Source organism: Chaetodon auriga, chromosome 16, assembly GCF_051107435.1.
Source record: "Chaetodon auriga isolate fChaAug3 chromosome 16, fChaAug3.hap1, whole genome shotgun sequence".
In the NCBI taxonomy this organism is placed as follows: domain Eukaryota; kingdom Metazoa; phylum Chordata; class Actinopteri; order Chaetodontiformes; family Chaetodontidae; genus Chaetodon; species Chaetodon auriga.
Genome location: NC_135089.1, coordinates 3,083,580 through 3,101,106, shown reverse-complemented (window position 1 = coordinate 3,101,106; position 17,527 = coordinate 3,083,580). Strand labels below are relative to the sequence as shown.

The window sequence follows — 17,527 nt, the reverse complement described above, 5'->3', positions numbered from 1 at the left end:
CTTAATGTAATTACAAGTTATTATGTAATACGTTAGAAACTTGTGAAATCGAACAGCGGCCTCTAGTGGCGGATAAATTTAATACAGCTACAGGGTGAAATACCAGGGGGCGGGCTGCTCAGACGATAGTCACGCTGAACCCCGCGATATTTGATTTGTAAACAAAAGCAACCGACCTGCACTGAGCGCCTTTTTCAATCGGATTGCAGACAAAATGGTGAATATAATCATTTGAAGCACCCTTTACATTGTGTATATTTCAGACAGTCATTTTGGTGTTTTTAGTGATATTTATTGAAGCTCTACTTAAACTTGTTGGCCGCTGCCTGTCTTCAAAGTGTCTTGTGAAAATACTCCTTGTACACCTGCATGCTTGGTGGTAAGCTAGCTAAGCCAACAGCCCGAGAGACTGGGTTGGCCAGTAATCAATGACTCCGCTGTGATTTAAGACAAAATAATAAACTATACTATTAGCACGCGCAACCAGTTAATTTGCAGCCACGCTATGTCGCAAACTCACATGGTTAAATGTCGTAGCAGCTCTTGCACGTCGTGATTAGCTCAGGATGGACCAACTAACAGTTCCTTACCTCCGCAGTCCCACCGTAAGTTTTCGGTTCCGCGAGACGGATCTCTGGGGTTCCTGCCCCGCAAGAAGCGTCGTCGCCACCGCGGTAAGGCCGAGAGCTTCCCTACGGACACACTTTAAAAGATCTGACGGATAAATCTTAACTGTTTGCCTTTTGCTCTGCAGAGGTGAAGAAGAAGAAGAAGGAGGTGGTTGAGGCTGTGACCATGGTGGAGACTCCCCCCATAATCGTGGTCGGAATTGTGAGTTACATGAAAACTCCTCGTGGCCTGCGGTTCTTCAAGACCATCTTCGCCGAACACGTCAGTGACGAGTGCAAGCGTCGGTTCTGCAAGAACCGGTGAGACACACGACATAAAATGATCATTTTTACCAGACAGCAGATGTTAGTTGCGCAGTGGAAATGAAACGAGTCCTGTGTTTTCACTGAGTGAGCCTAACATTACGGTGATCTCTGTGGCAGATGATGAGCTCCGGGCTCCTCTGGCCAGTGGAAAGTGCTTCTTAGAAACTGCACCATGAACCAAAATCCTTATTAGCTGATACAGCCCCTCACCCTCATGGAGGCGGGGCGAGCAGCTATGCACTGTGTTCTTCCGCTGGCCCGTTGTGGCTATGAAGGACCTGTGCCAACCCATGTGTCCTCTCTCCTACGCTGCGTGCTCTCAGGTACAAGTCAAAGAAGAAGGCTTTCACCAAATACTGCAAGAAGTGGCAGGATGAGGAGGGCAAGAAGCAGCTGGAGAAGGACTTTGCTGCCATGAAGAAGTACTGCCAGGTCATCCGTGTCATTGCCCACACACAGGTTAGTGTTTTTTAGATTTCCAGTGAGCTGGTCAGTTTCCTGCCTGTCAGTGATGAGACCACGGATCTTGCGTCAGGCGTGGCGCCCGACACATATGAGGATACCTTCAATGCTGCCTTCCTTCTGAGACTATGCTGCTAACATTTTCACTGCACATTTTAAGTATGTTGTGGAGATTTTCTGTTCTGACCAGTTTTATTTTTAAATCTGCAGAAATCTCTGCCTTCCCTGAGGCAGAAGAAGTCTCGCCTTATGGAGGTGCAGCTGAACGGAGGCTCCATCTCTGACAAGGTGGATTGGGCCCGTGAGAAGCTGGAGCAGGCCGTGCCCGTCAACACCGTCTTCACTCAGGACGCGAAGGTCGATGTCACTGGAGTCACCAAGGGTCACAGACACAAGGGTAAGGTCCACATTCAGAGTCAAGTACGAGTCTTTTAATATTTAAAATGAAATAACTGAGTCACACGTGTCCTACTCTTCAAATTGGCAAGCCTCAGGTCCTCCAGTGACCTTTTAAGGCTTTTCATTTGTATTTTAACACTGTTGACAAAATTTTCCACTGCGCAGACAAAACCTCCATTGACTGTCATTAAAACCTTTCTTTGATTTATATGTTTGAAGTGAAAAGATAGAAAAGTGAGTAAATATCAACATGACTTTTGCAGCCATGTCTGCATCATAAGAGTAGTTTGGGAACCAACAAGCAGCGAATCCCTGCAGAGCAGAAAGTAAACGAGACAGCCAGGCGCCTCACTTTTTCAAGTTAGAAATGTAGCCACGGCCAGAAGTGTACATTTCTATCTGTCTGCAATGTTTCCAAACGCATTTCAACCTTGAGTAAGCCATGGAAATGGTCACTGCCCCTGTCACAGCTTCCAGACCCACTCACCGTGAACGCTCCAGCTCCCCCACACGCCGCTCAGCCCGGACTTCTAGACCTGTAAGCTCCTCATCCCCCAAACACTCCACGACCATGCAGAGCCCGGCCCACAGTCCCGCCCGGTCCTCCTCCTCAACCGCTGCGTCTCTCTCCTCCTCCGCGGAAGATGACGGCAACTCCAACTCCGACCAGGAAGAGGAGTTCCCCAAGCAGGCCAGTTCCAGCTCTGCCTCTGACAGCTCCTCAGGGCCGGAGGCCCCCGATGACGAAGCAGATGAGAGAGAGGAGTGGCTGTCAAGGAACAAGTTGATTTCCTGGGCACGCACCGAGGCTAAAATGCTCCGGTACTCCCCAGCCGCCTGTCTCCCTGAGGGGCCAACATTGTATGCCCTCCGCCGCATCCGGGATATCAAATCCTGCCTGGATTTATTCATAACAGAGGAAATAATCCAGATGGTGTTGAAATACACAAATCTCAACGGCCGGCGTACTGATGGTGATGGCTGGGAAGAGATCACCCTGATGGAGCTGAGAGCTTACTTCGGCCTGCTGATTTTGGCTGGGGCGTACCGGTCACGTCACGAATCTACAAAAAGTCTGTGGGCAGACGGCACGGGACGAGCCATCTTCTCGGCCACTATGGCTTGCAAAAAATTTGAAAAAATATCCGCAGCGATTCGCTTCGACGACAAGCTGTCTAGACCAAGACGGCTGAAGGAGAGCAAGATGGCGGCTTTTGAGCTGGTGTGGGAGAAGTGGGCCCCACAACTCCAGCGGATGTACAACCCAGGAGTTGACATCTGTGTGGATGAGCAGGTGGTGCCGTACAGGGGTCACTGCCGCTTTCGTCAGTACATGCCCAACAAACCGGCCTGCTATGGCATCAAGGTCTGGGTTGCCTGCGACGCCCGGACCTCATATGCCTGGAGGATGTCAGTGTACACAGGGAAGAAAGAGGGAGCCCGCCCAGAGGTAAACCAGGGTGAAAGGGTTGTGTTGGAGCTGGTGGAGGGCCTGCAGGGTCACACTGTGACATGTGATAAATTCTTCACCTCTTACGGACTTGGGGAAGAGCTCTTGAGAAGAAAGATGGCCATGGTGGGAACCTTGAGGAGAAACAAGCCCGAGCTGCCCCCAGAGCTGCTGGAGGTCAGGCAGCGGGCCGTCCTCTCCTCCGTCTTTGCCTTCACAACCACCCACACGGTGGTGTCCTACGTACCCAAGCGGGGGAAAAACGTCATCCTGCTGAGCACGAAACACCGTGAGCCTGCCATCAGTAATGAAGTCCACCGAAAGCCCCAAATAATGCTGGACTACAACAGAAACAAAGGCGGTGTTGATAATCTTGATAAGGTAGACTTTTATTATTATTTATAAATATAATTGTTCCCACACATTATTTACTCCGGGGGGAAGGCTGGAGTGCTATCAGGGCATTACAGGCTCCACAGCAGGGCAGACCCTAGCCGTCGCCCCCCAGGGCAGAAAAAGCTGAAATTTTTATTGTTTTATTGTTCCTGTTCTATCTGTTATTCCATGTTTTTATTTATTTATTTTTTTAGTTTTTCCTTCTCTCCATCAGGTTATCGGCGCCTACAGCTGCCGGCGCAAGTCCCACAGGTGGCCGCTGGCAATGTTCTACAACATGCTGGACGTGTCGGCGTACAATGCCTTTGTCCTATGGACACGTGTTGATCCACAGTGGAAGGGGGGAGCCCCCCACAAGCGGCGGTTGTTTTTGGAGGAGCTGGGCAAAGCCTTGGTGAGCCCCCTAATGCAGGAGCGGCAGCGGCTCCCTCGAAATCCAAGCGCCATTGCTCTGGTGAAAGCAGTGCGGGAGTTGCAGCCACTGGAGAGCGGCAACCTGCAAGAGTTCGGGCCAAGGCGACAGTGCTGTTCTTGCACCAAGAGGATCCGCAACACCTGCTACACTTGTGGACAGTACATTTGCAGAGACCACGCCGTCATGCTCTGCAGCACCTGCTGCAACATACACTCGAAATGAGTGAGAATTATGTTTTGGTTTCACTTTGTTACTATTTCGTTTGTTTTTGTCATTTAAAAAAATATATATATGTATATTTACATGTTCGAAATCAATTTCATTTCAGTTCAAAAAGGTAATAAAATATTTTATTTCCTTCAGGTTTCATGCCCAGGGTGATCAAAGTGGCCCCGGCCTGCACTATTATGATAAGCACCTACGAGTTTGGGAAGGCCTTCTTCCAGAAGATGAACCTTGATCTGGAGCCACCTGCCTCCTGAAGGCTGGCTGGGTGATGCCGGTGTTTCACTTGGCAGGAGACGGTTCACGGCAGCGCATGCAGACATTATTATCCAGACTGTTGGGACGAAGTCTCCTCACAGCGGGGCTGGATTTAGTTTGCGTGAACACTAAAGGAGAGGGTTTGCCCTCATGTCAGGGATGCCTCTCCCTGCAAACCCCGACACACAGAGACAGACTGTGATAAGACCCACCAACAAGCTTGAACTTCAGGCTGAGCTTGAACATGTTTGGCTGCAGAGAGAGGCTCTTGGACCACAAACTCTGTGTGTGTTTATTATTTTATTTTCAAACTGTTTGCAGGCATCTTCAGAAGAGGTTATGTCTTCAACGCTCAAGGAAACTGAACCAAATTACACTGTCATGGATCAAACCTCTGTGCACGTTTTCAAATGTGTTGGGGGGTGAAAGTCACAGGTTCAGCACCTCTACAACAGTCGTCCTTGATGGAGACGCTGAGCCCACTCAGCCGCTGTGCAGCAGGCTGGTTGAAGGTGTAATGCGAAGGTAAATGTGAAAAACCACTGCAGCCAGGTTGAATATATCATATTAATTTCTATTTTTTTCCCACAATACTTTTTATTAACATAACGAAATACAGCCATTTACATTTAGTGTATGGTGTCAGTTTGCTTCATTAAGACAAAATCAAAAACTATAAAAACAAATAAATAAAAACAAAATGGCTGCAAAATGTCAACAAACTGTAAAACTCTTGATATGATACCCTTTGTCAACATTTCTTCCAAAGGAGATCGTTGAGGTCTGGTGAGTTGTTTTGATTCGCTAACAAAGCTGCTAAGCATCATATTTATTGTTTATTACAAGTTATTACGTAATTCAGCAGAAACTTTGTGAAATCGAACAGCGGCATCTAGTGGCGGCTAAATTTAGTACAGCTACAGGGTGAAATACCAGGGGGCGGGCTTCTCAGACGATAGTCACGCTGAACCCCGCGATGTTTGATTGGTATATAATGGCAACTTACTCGTAGTGAAGGCCTCTTTCAACCGGATTGGAGACAAAATGGTGAGTGTATGAGCAACGTGCAGCTTACACGCTGAACAGGAATCCGCCTTTCATCTGAAACATCCGTTACGTTTTACACATTACAGGCACTGATATTGATGTTTAGAGAAATATTTATTAATGCTCTACATACATTTCATTGTATTTTAGTTAGATACTTACTTTCTCACCGTACAATGCCGGCGAGTCAGGCTCCAAAATGGCAGCTTGACATAGGCCGGTGCCTGAAATTATCTTGTGAAAATACTCTTCGTATGTTGCATAGATCTGTTTGATGTATTTTAATTACGGCTGCCAAATTAATTCAACCGACGTCTCATTTTTAAGCGTGAAATGTGACCGTGCATACTTGGTGGTAAGCTAGCTAAGCTAACGGCCTGAGTAACTAGGTTGGGCAGTGCCTGCCTGTCAATAACTCCTCTGTACTTTGACATAAAGTAAAACCATACCGTCAACACGCACAACCAGATAATTTACAGCCACGCTATGTCGCAAACCCACATGGTTAAATGTCGTAGCAGCTCTTGCACGTCGTGATCAGCTCAGGATGGACCAGCTAAAAGTTTCTTCTCTCCGCAGTCCCACCGTAAGTTTTCGGCTCCGCGCCACGGATCTCTGGGGTTCCTGCCCCGCAAGAGGAGTCGTCGCCACCGCGGTAAGGCCAAGAGCTTCCCTAAGGATGACCCCAGCAAGCCCGTGCACCTGACAGCCTTCCTGGGCTACAAGGCTGGCATGACACACATCGTCCGTGAGGTCGACAGACCTGGCTCAAGTGAGTAGAAAACAATGTTCAGCTTGTGAATATCTTTAATTAGCAAGGACATGAAAGGTTGTGGGTATTTATTGGACGTTAAGAAATGAATTCAATGTGTGGTGTTCTGCCTGTGATGAGCCTCTCGACGGGCGGACATAATGGGGTTTTACACCCCTTGCTGAATGTCGAGTTCTGAGCGCAGTTTGTACCATCGGATAGAAAAACATGCATTAAAAGTCTAAACAATCTGACAAATACATTTTAACTTTTTGCCTTTTTGTTCTGCAGAGGTGAACAAGAAGGAGGTGGTTGAGGCTGTGACTATCGTGGAGACTCCCCCCATGATCGTGGTCGGAGTTGTGGGTTACATCAACACTCCTCGTGGCCTGCGTTCTTTCAAGACCATCTTCGCCGAGCACGTCAGTGACGAGTGCAAGCGTCGGTTCTACAAGAACTGGTGAGACACATGACATAAAGTGATCATTTTTACCAGACAGCAGTGCTTGAAGCAGATGTTAGTTGCCCAGTGGAAATGAAATAAGTCCTGTGTTTTCACTGAGTGAGTCTAACATTACGGTGGCCTCTGTGGCAGCTCCGCTCAGGTGCCGTGTGCCCTGATGAGCTCCGGGCTCCTCTGGCCAGTGGAAAGTGCTTCTTAGAAACTGCGCCATGAGCCGAAATCCTTATTAGCTGATACAGCCCCTCACCCACATGGAGGCGGGGCGAGCAGCTATGCACTGTGTTCTTCCGCTGGCCCGTTGTGGCTATGAAGGACCTGTGCCAACCCATGTGTCCTCTCTCCTACGCTGCGTGCTCTCAGGTACAAGTCAAAGAAGAAGGCTTTCACCAAATACTGCAAGAAGTGGCAGGATGAGGAGGGCAAGAAGCAGCTGGAGAAGGACTTTGCTGCCATGAAGAAGTACTGCCAGGTCATCCGCGTCATTGCCCACACACAGGTTAGTGTTTATTAGATTTCCAGTGAGCTGGTCAGTTTTCTGCCTGTCAGTGATGAGACCACGGATCTTGCGTCAGGCGTGGCGCCCGACACATATGAGGATACCTTCCATGCTGCCTTCCTTCTGAGACTATGCTGCTAACATTTTCACTGCACATTTAAAGTTTGTTGTGGAGATTTTCTGTTCTGACCGGTTTTATTTCTTAATCTGCAGATGCGTCTGCTGCCCCTGAGGCAGAAGAAGTCTCACCTTATGGAGGTGCAGCTGAACGGAGGCTCCATCTCTGACAAGGTCGACTGGGCCCGTGAGAAGCTGGAGCAGGCCGTGCCCGTCAACACCGTCTTCACTCAGGATGAGATGATCGACGTCATTGGAGTCACCAAGGGTCACGGATACAAGGGTAAGGTCCACATTCAGAGTCAAGTATGAGTGTTTTAATATTTAAAATGAAATGATAACTTAGTCACACGTGTCTTTTGGTTAATCGTTGAGTCCTGGCTCTAATAACCCGTCTCCTGCCCTCTTAGGTGTCACCAGCCGTTGGCACACAAAGAAGCTTCCCCGCAAAACCCATCGTGGTCTGCGTAAGGTGGCCTGTATCGGTGCCTGGCATCCTGCCCGTGTGGCGTTCTCTGTGGCCCGTGCCGGTCAGAAGGGTTACCACCACCGTACTGAGATCAACAAGAAGATCTACAAGATCGGCCAGGGCTACCACACCAAGGATGGGAAGCTGGTGAAGAACAACGCCTCCACTGAGTATGATCTGTCCAACAAGAGCATCAACCCCCTGGTAAGTGATTCATGCATCCTTTGCATTCATTTATTTATTTTTTTATTTATTTATTTTTTTAATTAACTCTTACCTGAAAGCAGAAGACTTGACTCACTCTGTCCCTTCCTCCAAAAGGGTGGATTTGTCCACTATGGAGAGGTGACCAATGACTTCGTCATGGTGAAGGGCTGCGTTGTGGGAACCAAGAAGAGGGTGCTGACTCTGCGTAAGGTGAGGTCAAAATGCTGCACTTTGTAGTGCTTCATTTTTATTGTTGGACCAACTCTAGAAATGTGTTAAGAGGTGGTCATATGTTCTACATGAGCTGTTGACTGGAACTTTGTGGAAATTAATACAAACAGATGTGTTCCCAAAACTTAACTTCTCTTTTTCCCTTCTTTCTCCAGTCTCTGCTGGTGCAGAGCAGCCGCCGTGCTTTGGAGAAGATCGACCTCAAGTTCATCGACACCACCTCCAAGTTTGGCCACGGCCGCTTCCAGACCGTGGAGGAAAAGAAGGCGTTCATGGTAAGAAAGCCAAACCTCAAACCCTCTCTGCGTTTCTTTGCCTGGTCTCAAAGATCAAGTGTGACTTGATGGATTTGCCCTGCACTGTTCGTAACCTGGTTCAGTCTGCAGTATGAACTCTGGGTTCCATTCCAGTGCCACAGTGAGCTCCAGTGAGGCAGGGGAGCAGTGCCTCTTTGTGCTCGCTCCCTGTTCACTCTCTGGGAACACATGAACCTGCAGAGCAGCAGCTGATTGTTCAAGTATTGGCCCTCAACTGATCCTCCTGTTTGTTTCCACAGGGACCACTCAAGAAGGACCGTGTCACCAAGGAAGAGACTGCTTGAAGTCACTGTCCAGGACAAATATCTCTGCTGCTTTGACTGTCACCATCATTACTGTTCTGCAGAGTTGTTTAATAAAAATAAAAACCAGAGACTGTCCATGTCTGTTTCATGAAAGCTTTTACAGGAGTTATTTAGATGCGCAGGTCAGACTCAGGAAAATATTTGATGTTGAAGCCAAACAGAGGAAATCTGATTGGCTGGTCACCTTCATGAAGGTGTCTGAATCTTGATCAAAAAGTTTTTGAATGGAGGAAAGTATTTAAAGAACTTTTCCTTTCTTTTCTCTTTTTTTAATAGCACAGTTACCTAAGAGTAAAGGCTGCAGTGAAGTTGTCTTATCCACTAGTAGAGGAAAAATAAATTACAACTAAAGCCTGCGTTGAAAATGTTGAGTGAATGTACTGGGAAGTACCAAAAGTAATTCTCTTAAATACCTTTAATTGTTGAAACAGATTATGAGCACAACGTGATGCGTAAATGATAAACTTTGAGCTGGAGGTATCTTGGTTTATCTGACAATTGGTGCAACCACAAAATCAAATCTGCGAATCCAAAGTCACGTTTTGTTTTCTATGCAAAACTCAGTTACTAAATGTTTTAATCACTTCACAGTTAAGGAATCAACTAATTGTTTCAGCTCTAACTGTAGGGCTCTTACATATGACTGCATCATATTTTACTAGCTTGTCTGTAAAAAGCTTAATTTATAAAGTGACTCAAATGTAGATGTATGCCACTAAATGAAAATGCAGTAAAAGTACCTCAGATTTGGTCTGAGCTTGTTAAACGCGGTTGTCCTGAGCCCGCTCTCATGTGCTGCAGCTGAAAAGGTCGACATCAGCTGTGATGAGAGCAGCCACCTATGCAGAACTGATGGACAGCAACACTCTGCGTTTAGCTAACATTGCATGTTTTAACTGGCTATATGTGTCCTTGAGCTGTAAGGCTTGTATTCGGCTGACATCAGAACTCTGGCAGTCACAGTGCAGTAATTAAGCCCCAGCATCATCCATTCTGACTCATCACTGCCAAAACCAAAACCTCCACTTCAGCAGGTAATGAGGAAGACCCTGAGAGGGCTCTACAGGCCGTTTAGATGTCCCGCAAAACACCTCTCTGAGACATCTCTGCATAATATTCAGCACTCGTAGCAGAAATGTGGATTTCCTGTAAGGATTTTCAAGGTCCCACCTACTTCCCATTAACCTGCAGTGGAGGGAGTTGAAGGACAGTTGTTCTCTGTTGAGCCGCATTTCAAGAATTTGACATTTTCTCTAGCAAAGCAGTTCTACGACGAAGAGGAAACCGTCCTCTAAAGGACACTTAGGTAAACCGAGCCCTCAAAAGAAGGCCCGGCGTCCGCGTCGAAGCAGCGGGAGGAGGACGCAGGGTGAAGCCCTCTGTCACCGTGGCCAGAGGACAGTCGTGGAGATGGACCTGCTGTTACATAATAACCTCCAGAGGCGGTGACCCCTGCCCTGCTGCAGCACAGGCAGAGCTGCAGTTCAAAGCTCCCACACAGCTCTGCTTTACATAATGCCCTCTCTGCTAAATGTGACAGTTAACGGTCCAGAATTATGCCATTAATTGCTCCCTGTGTCCCGTTCAGGTGAGGTTCGGCGTCCCAGCAGGCGCTCCCTTTATGACCCCGTGCATCTGCTCAAACAGCATCTCTGTGCACTTTTCATAAAGGCCTGTCCGCGCCATTCCACCCTATTAGTTCAGTCCTCCATCATCTCAAATGAGCTCTCCTCAGAGCGGGGATGGAGGGAGCGGGGGGGGGGGGGGCAGAAACTCCTGAACGAGGGGGGAACGTTTGGGAAATGAGTGAAAATGTGTTGAGACTCAGATTTAAGGCCCTGAGTGTTAGCGTTCATAAAGTGTACACTGTAAATAGTGACGTTGTTTATTCAGAGTATTAAATGAATGTCAAACAAGGTTAAAATCCAAATATGAATTTATCTTAATAAGTAGCTGCTGTTTGTAAACCCAAACAAGCCCCAACCCTCCTACAGACACCCAGACCGAACGAGATGCAGAGAGATTACTACAACCTGCACTTTGTGGTCACTGTGTCATTTTTTAGCCATTTTTTTAGTCAGTGTTTGTTTCTTTTTGTCCCTGTTTTCATGTTGTGTCTCTTTGTTCTCATTTTGTATCCTTATGTGTTTTTTTTTTTTCAACAGGAAATGATAACAGTCACTTCATACACACCTTTCAGTCCAGAGGTCCCCGGGCCTGAACCCACCAGACCCCCTCAGCAATCCATCCATGATACCAACAAGCCAACAACCTATCACTTTCTGACTCTGATAGGGTGGCCAATCAGATCCTGGAGGGGTGATTGCCCCCCCCCCCGGCCACCCCTCCGGCCCTGCCCCTAATTAGCTAAGTCCTCCATCATCTTAAATGAGCTCTCCTTAGAGCAGGGAAAAATGAAGCCAGTACTGTCTGTGTCTCTACTTTTTGACTGCATTTGTGTGTGTGTGTGTGTGTGTGTGTGTGTGTGCTATCCTGCAGTGGGACCTCCAGTCCAGTTCTGAGGTAGCAGCTGTTGCTAGCGGGACAGCAGCCAGGTAACCAGGGTGCATGCTGGGACAGCGGGGAGGAGGGCCAAGCATTTGATTTATGTGAGTGTGTGTGAGTGTGTGAGTGTGTGAGGGTGTGTGCAGTTGCTTGTACATGTAAGTAGGTGTGTGCATCTGTGTGCCGGTGTGTGTCCTGGCATGGTCGTCAGCCGGCTGGCTCGGAGTCAGCGGCGGGCCGTCCTGCAGAGTGAGGGGAGTGACTGCGTGTGGCTGCAGCCTGGTGTCTGACAGGAGGACGGACTGTCGGAGGGGACGACCACACACTCAGGACCATTATAACACACGACGGAGGCCACGGGCCGGACCACGATGAGACTGTGTGTTACTCTGCTCGGACTGGGCGGAATTCAGTGCTGAAATAACGAGTCGATCAACAGATAATTCTCTCAATGAATCATTTAAAGGCCCGAAAACCTGTTGTGTCACTCGCCTTCTTACTATGAGAAAAAGCTGCGTCCATAAATGCACAATTTTTAGCCAATTTTCAAATGAGAGATTTGTGTATTCGTGTTTATGTCTTTGCCTCTGTCACGGATTAAAGTCGGTGTGTTTGAGCTTTGATTGTTGCATATTAACTTTATATTTAAGACTTGAAACTTACATGAGACCTGAAACCATCTTTAATTCATCAAGTGAAAATGCCAAATAAACCATGGAGGCACAGTGGAACTCTTTTAGTTTTCCAAGGTGAAATCAAATGCACCACAGGTTGCTGCAGGGTGGAGGAGCTGGACACGACGCTCCATTCAGGTCTGTGTATTTTCATGGATGGAGTGTTACGGCTTCTATTACTGAAAACAATTGTTTTAAAAAGCAGCCGAGCAGGAGTCAAAGCCTTCATGCTGTGAAGAAACGCTTTGGTGGATGTACGTGCGGTTTTTGGCTAATTTTGAATGCAACGAATTTGCAGCCCCGTCCAGTGCATTCCTGACTAAAGCTGCGTGTTATCACAGAGGAGGCAGCAGTCCTCTTCAGTCTGGAAAGGACAGTGAATCCTGAGTGCTCCTCTCGGGCCTGCCAGACTGCAGCTCCTGCACCCCTGCACTGAGGCATCAGTATTCCAGGCCCGTCCATGGACACGGCGTTCCCTGAGCTGACGGAGGCAGCGCTGCGCCCCGTCCCCCCGCACACCACCAGGGGGCGGCGCGCAGCGCTGCCTTTGCTTCACGCATCCCAGAGCACTTTGTGTGCTGTAGCCTACTTTGGTTCCTCCTCTTTATCTCTCGTTAAAAAAAAAAACCTGCTCTCTATTCAGAGCTGGATTTTAAAGCTTCAGATGATGTGTAAAATAGCAGTGACAGAGCTCAGACTCCTCTTAGATCCATACATTTATTATTGAGGAAACGGTGACGCTCGGCACTGCTTGTGTCTACAGTGGGGCTGGTGTGAACGTGTCATTTCAGACTATGTTTGCTCCAATGATTTTTTTTTCTTTTTCAGTTGGTTGACCATGCTTATAGCTCTCTGTTGCCACTCAACTCTGCATGACCCAAAAATAACCCGGGGTGAGCGCAGTCAGCAACTGTTCTCTGGTCAGCACAAACAACAGGCCGCATCTCTCTCTCTCTCTCTCACACACACACACACACACACACACACACATGCAAAGGCTTGCACATGCAGATTCAGTGTTTGCACGCACAGGAAAAAGATCCTCCGACGAAAATCCAAACACATTTCAGGTTGCATTTTGTTGCCGGAGCCGTAATTCACAGAGAAACGTCGAACTCTGCAGCCTCCTCTCGGTGACTTAAAGTTGGCGGTAGCTTCGGAGGCTTCGGGTGACGCGCCCACACAGCTCCCATGGGTGCTCGCTCCTCTGTCCCAGAACGTTGTCCAGTAAAGTCAGAGAAAGGTCATTAGTCGGTTTGATGTGAGGTTATGTAACCTCGCAGGCTGCCAGAGACACAAAGCCAGGCTCGGGCAGGGAGAGTCAGTGATTCCCAGGCAGGAGGAAACTGTGTGTTCCTCCGGCTTCATTCCCTCCTCCCGCCAACAACCCTCCCAATACCTTCCCTCTGGTGACCCCACCCCAAAATCCACCACCAGGCTGTGCCCCCACGTCTCTGATCACTGCAGAGACACTTTGATCACCACAGCAGGAATAAGAGAGAAAAGGTGAGTCAAAGGGAGGAGGGGGTCAAACGCTGGAGAGGAGAGACCTGCTGATGAAGGCTAAGTCCTCCCAGCTTCTCGCTCATCAAACTGCAGCTTCTGTGTCCTGTTTGCAGAGTTGGTGGAGTCCAAAAGGTGAATTTTTTTCTCCGTGACACTTGTTTTTGTAATGTCACTGCGTTCCCACATGTCAGCAGCAATTATGTAACAGCAGGTGAGAACAATATTATCATAATAGATAAAATGCAGCCAAACCTATCAAACCACACCTATGGAGCTGTCCTTTAATGGGTCATTTAATTCTCAAAAACTTCAAGACCTGACTTTATATCTCAAATGATATTCAAGGCCCAGAATTACAGGAAGGATGATTAGAGAGGGACACACATCCACACATGCAAAAACACACAATAGAAGGCAAGAAGAAGAGCTTTCCTCTTGTCCCATCTCCAATAAATGACACTTTGTGCCCTCTGGCAAACAGAGCATGGAAATGTGGCCTCTGAGCATCACGGGGCCCTGCTCCGGCTGCACGGTGCAGCTGTGCGTGGAGCTATTAGACAGCTCCAGCGCTAATATCATTAGTATTAGGCTGGAGCGCTCGCCCTGACCCTTCCTGACATCAGTGTCCAACTCTGATAGCCTGCCAAAAAAAAAAAAAAAAAAAGGCTTTGACTCTTCAAGGGCATGTCTCCTTCCTCTGGATTCCAAGTCCCTCTGCAAGGAGCCAGAGGAGGAGGAGGAGGAGGAGGAAGAGGAGGGAGGATTTCTGCGTCCTACACCTGCAGAGTGAATCAACCTGTCAGGAGCTGGATGAGCACAGATTAATGTCATTTAGCCCAGTGATTGTTCCACATTTTCAGATAAACTTGTGTTGTTTTTCACCATTTCTTGGTCGTCACTCTGAGGCAGTGGGTATCAAACTGGGGTCTTCGCAAAAAGAAAAGTTTTACATGATTTACGTTCGCTAAAAAGCGTCCACGAAGAGCCACTGTTCAATCACAGCTGCAATGTTAGCATGCCTTGCTAACTAGCTTACTGCTTTATTAGCTTATGGTAGCTGCATTAACCAACTCCGTCCGTTACGCCAGCAGCTCATGTTAACTAACGTTATGCATAGTTTGCGTTTGCTAGCGTCGACCTTTACAGGCGTTTCATTTTAAAACCAATCATCAGCCTGGGACAGTCTTCAACCAGGTCACAGATTTTTAACGTTAGCTTTAGCTTCCGTTAGCTAGCTAGCTGATCAAATCCGCTGGTGATTGCCAGTTAATGACCTATAATTACTGTGAATTTTAAGCCTCGCGAGAACGAAAGCAAGTTAGCTAACGATCAGTTTGAAGAGTCTGAAAGTGTGAAGTGTTTCCCCGTAACTCAGTCCACGTAATGGGGGAAATGGGGAGGAAGAGGCGAAGAGGAGGCGAGGAGAGATCGAAAAAAAAAAAAAAAAAAAAAAAAAAACATATTAAAAATGTGACATTCAGACAGCAGCTAGGTGCTGCTTTATGAGAGAGCTATTATCTGTAAGCCTCCTCCCCAACACACACACACACACACACACACACACACACACACACACACACACACACACTTTCTCTTTAATGTAATCCGGGCTTGTAAAATGACTTCTGCTTATGAATTCTGAATAAAGACGGCGATACATAAAAAAGCCCTTTTCGTTTAGACTGCCACATTGACATATTTCCCCCTCAAATTTATGGAGAGCGGCTTGTGTCAGTGAACTCAGATAATGGCAAATCAGGATCTCAGCACTTTTCCTAATAGAAACTTTTTTTCTCTCCTCCCTTGTTCGATGAAACTGCTGGCCTCTAAACTTGGGGAAGCGCATGCTGTTCATACTATCAGCCTGAACTTTATTTATGCTGTGAATCCCTTTATTTTATTCACTCGATCCTTGTCGAGGAAGGCCCTCGATCTCGTGCACTCGGCTCTCCTCTCCTGAAGAATGATCCTCTTTTGTCTCACAAATAGGTTTGCTTTGTGTATCCGCTCCAGCAGCATATGTGAGTGTTTCCTCACACATGCACACTCACAGCAGTATGTTTGGCCCTGAAAGCAATGCTTTTAGGGCGGTAGTGTGAAGAGGTGTTCGATGTTCTCCTTCCAGGGAATCTGCCGGTAGAATAAACCTGGTGGTGTTATCGCAAACCCGTGTTTCTCTCTCAGGAGTGTCCTAGAAAGACGCCATGACCGTCTGTGTCTTACATGCAGTCTTGTTTTAGGCCTCTCACCTCATACATAGAGAGAAATATTCTGTATCTGTGCAGCAGGAGTCAAAACCATCATGCAGTTCCTTCTGAGGACATAACAAATAGTCAGTTTGATCTGATTTACATTAAAAACTAAGCTAATGAAGTATCTGTACATTCATTAACTCGGTGTTAAACTTGTATAATTGGCAGGAAGTTGAGCGTTTTCTGACTCTTTTAATCCACTTACAGGCGCACACTCATGTCGGCGCTGGGGTTTGTTAGGCGCTCGAGGGCCAGCGCTGATATTTTCGGATTGTGACTCCCAGTGGTCGATTACAGCGTGTTATCACCGCTTTACAACAGCAGGCTGAGGCTGTGGTTTTAGCAGAGCACACAGGGTTTTATATCTGACAGCTCAGCTTTTATTTTTATGGCTGTATAAAGGCTGATGTGCAAAGGCTGATGCCAATATTTTGTGTTGATATTCAGTGTCGGAGGAATTGGCCATTTTCAAGCCTGAAACCGTTTCTGAAAACATTTCTTCATTTCATGTCAAATCAGTTCTTGCTGAAGTACAACGGCACACGTACAGACACGCATTTGTACTGCTGTTCTTCTGAGGACCCTCACTGATACAATGCTTTTTCTATCTCCAACCTCGAAGGGTGTGGATACGCTTCAAACAAAGACATTTTCAGAGCTCTCAGTACTGCTTGAATCCCCTTTCCCCTACACCTTCTGACTTTTTATAACATAACTGCCATTTGCAGAGCAGCAAACTGACCTTCAGTGACAGATCGCTTCACCCGCCGTGTGTGAAGGAGAGAGCAGCTCCTTCCTTCCTGCTGCTGTCCAAACTGGTAATCCACTCACATCCAGTATCAGTATATACTAATCTGTGCAACATCAGTATTCCCTGTGTGTAATAATGTGAACTCAACCACTCTCTGTTTTACTTACTATATTGTTCACGTATTTATCCATTTTTTTTTTTTTTTTTTAAACGGATGCTTCTGTGCCCTTTGCTGCTGTATACTGCACATTTCCCCGCTGTGGGATTAATGAAGGATTATTTTATTTTATCTTACATAGACAGAAGTGCATGAACACACCCACACCCACACACACACAGGAGACAGCACTGATGTACATTTATATCCTGGCAGCTCACCTTAACCACCACTACATCCATAGTCGTTACCTTTACTTTAACCTTAACTCATTTTAACACTTTAACACTAAAAAAAAAACTTTGTGGCACCTAATTATTTGTCCCCAGATGGGACACGAGGCCCCACATTGAGACAAAATGACCTGATTTTTGTGCCTGTATGTGATTAATAGATACAAATATACACACATAGTGTACATACAATCCCACATGTCCTTTATTCTAGTGTTTTCTAACCTGGGGCCGTAAATGTGAGGGGTCATGAAGTAATTAAAGGGATAAGAATGAAAAGCAGATTATTTTTCACACTGTTGTGTGTTTTCGAAAGTAATAAAACTCTGAACTCAATGTCTGTTTATGAGCTTCTCCCACAGCTATTAGCTGCATCTCAGCTGGTTAAAAGGAAACAGCGCTGCAGGTACGACGATGTGACAGACAGACAGGTGTTAGTGCTGAAAACTAACAAACAAGAAGGTGTTATAAGGTAAAGTGTGGTAGAGACACGCAGTGAAACATGG

The 17,527-nt window shown here is 47.0% G+C and overlaps 2 protein-coding genes and 3 non-coding genes across 6 annotated transcripts; all 5 read left to right on the top strand.

The window, feature by feature from the left end:
• The first annotated feature begins 131 nt into the window (after positions 1–131).
• LOC143333663 (uncharacterized) lies at positions 132–5,065 on the top strand. Its single transcript, XM_076751833.1, has 8 exons — positions 132–217; positions 599–674; positions 755–929; positions 1,259–1,394; positions 1,608–1,794; positions 2,267–3,627; positions 3,857–4,279; positions 4,421–5,065. The coding sequence occupies exons 1-7, from the start codon at positions 215–217 to the stop codon at positions 4,277–4,279; spliced, it is 2,361 nt and encodes a 786-aa protein (XP_076607948.1). The 5' UTR covers positions 132–214; the 3' UTR covers positions 4,421–5,065.
• On the top strand, positions 1,436–1,529 carry LOC143334753 (small nucleolar RNA U83B). Its single transcript, XR_013078356.1, has one exon. It is a non-coding gene; the product is annotated as a small nucleolar RNA U83B (small nucleolar RNA).
• Positions 4,571–9,011, top strand: rpl3 (ribosomal protein L3). Of its 2 annotated transcripts, none has more exons than XM_076751836.1 (9): positions 4,571–5,065; positions 6,167–6,359; positions 6,630–6,798; positions 7,162–7,297; positions 7,511–7,697; positions 7,825–8,087; positions 8,205–8,300; positions 8,477–8,596; positions 8,878–9,011. In XM_076751836.1, exons 2-9 carry the CDS (start codon positions 6,320–6,322, stop codon positions 8,920–8,922), a joined length of 1,056 nt encoding a protein of 351 aa, XP_076607951.1. In that variant the 5' UTR covers positions 4,571–5,065; positions 6,167–6,319; the 3' UTR covers positions 8,923–9,011. The 2 variants fall into 2 exon arrangements, with proteins under 2 accessions (XP_076607951.1, XP_076607950.1); XM_076751835.1 differs by lacking the exon at positions 4,571–5,065 and adding an exon at positions 5,525–5,587.
• LOC143334752 (small nucleolar RNA U83B) lies at positions 7,339–7,432 on the top strand. The gene has a single exon (XR_013078355.1). It is a non-coding gene; the product is annotated as a small nucleolar RNA U83B (small nucleolar RNA).
• Positions 8,676–8,808, top strand: LOC143334750 (small nucleolar RNA SNORA54). Its single transcript, XR_013078353.1, has one exon. It is a non-coding gene; the product is annotated as a small nucleolar RNA SNORA54 (small nucleolar RNA).
• Positions 9,012–17,527: the final 8,516 nt, after the last annotated feature.

What these genes read in the sequence shown, in the direction of transcription:
- LOC143333663 (XM_076751833.1), top strand. An exon ending in GTGTCATTGCCCACACACAG is followed by an intron (nt 1,395 to 1,607) that starts GTTAGTGTTTTT and finishes TTAAATCTGCAG; the next exon opens with AAATCTCTGCCTTCCCTGAG. An exon ending in CAAGGGTCACAGACACAAGG is followed by an intron (nt 1,795 to 2,266) that starts GTAAGGTCCACA and finishes CCCCTGTCACAG; the next exon opens with CTTCCAGACCCACTCACCGT.
- rpl3 (XM_076751835.1), top strand. An exon ending in GGTCGACAGACCTGGCTCAA is followed by an intron (nt 6,360 to 6,629) that starts GTGAGTAGAAAA and finishes TTTGTTCTGCAG; the next exon opens with AGGTGAACAAGAAGGAGGTG. An exon ending in CGTCGGTTCTACAAGAACTG is followed by an intron (nt 6,799 to 7,161) that starts GTGAGACACATG and finishes GCGTGCTCTCAG; the next exon opens with GTACAAGTCAAAGAAGAAGG.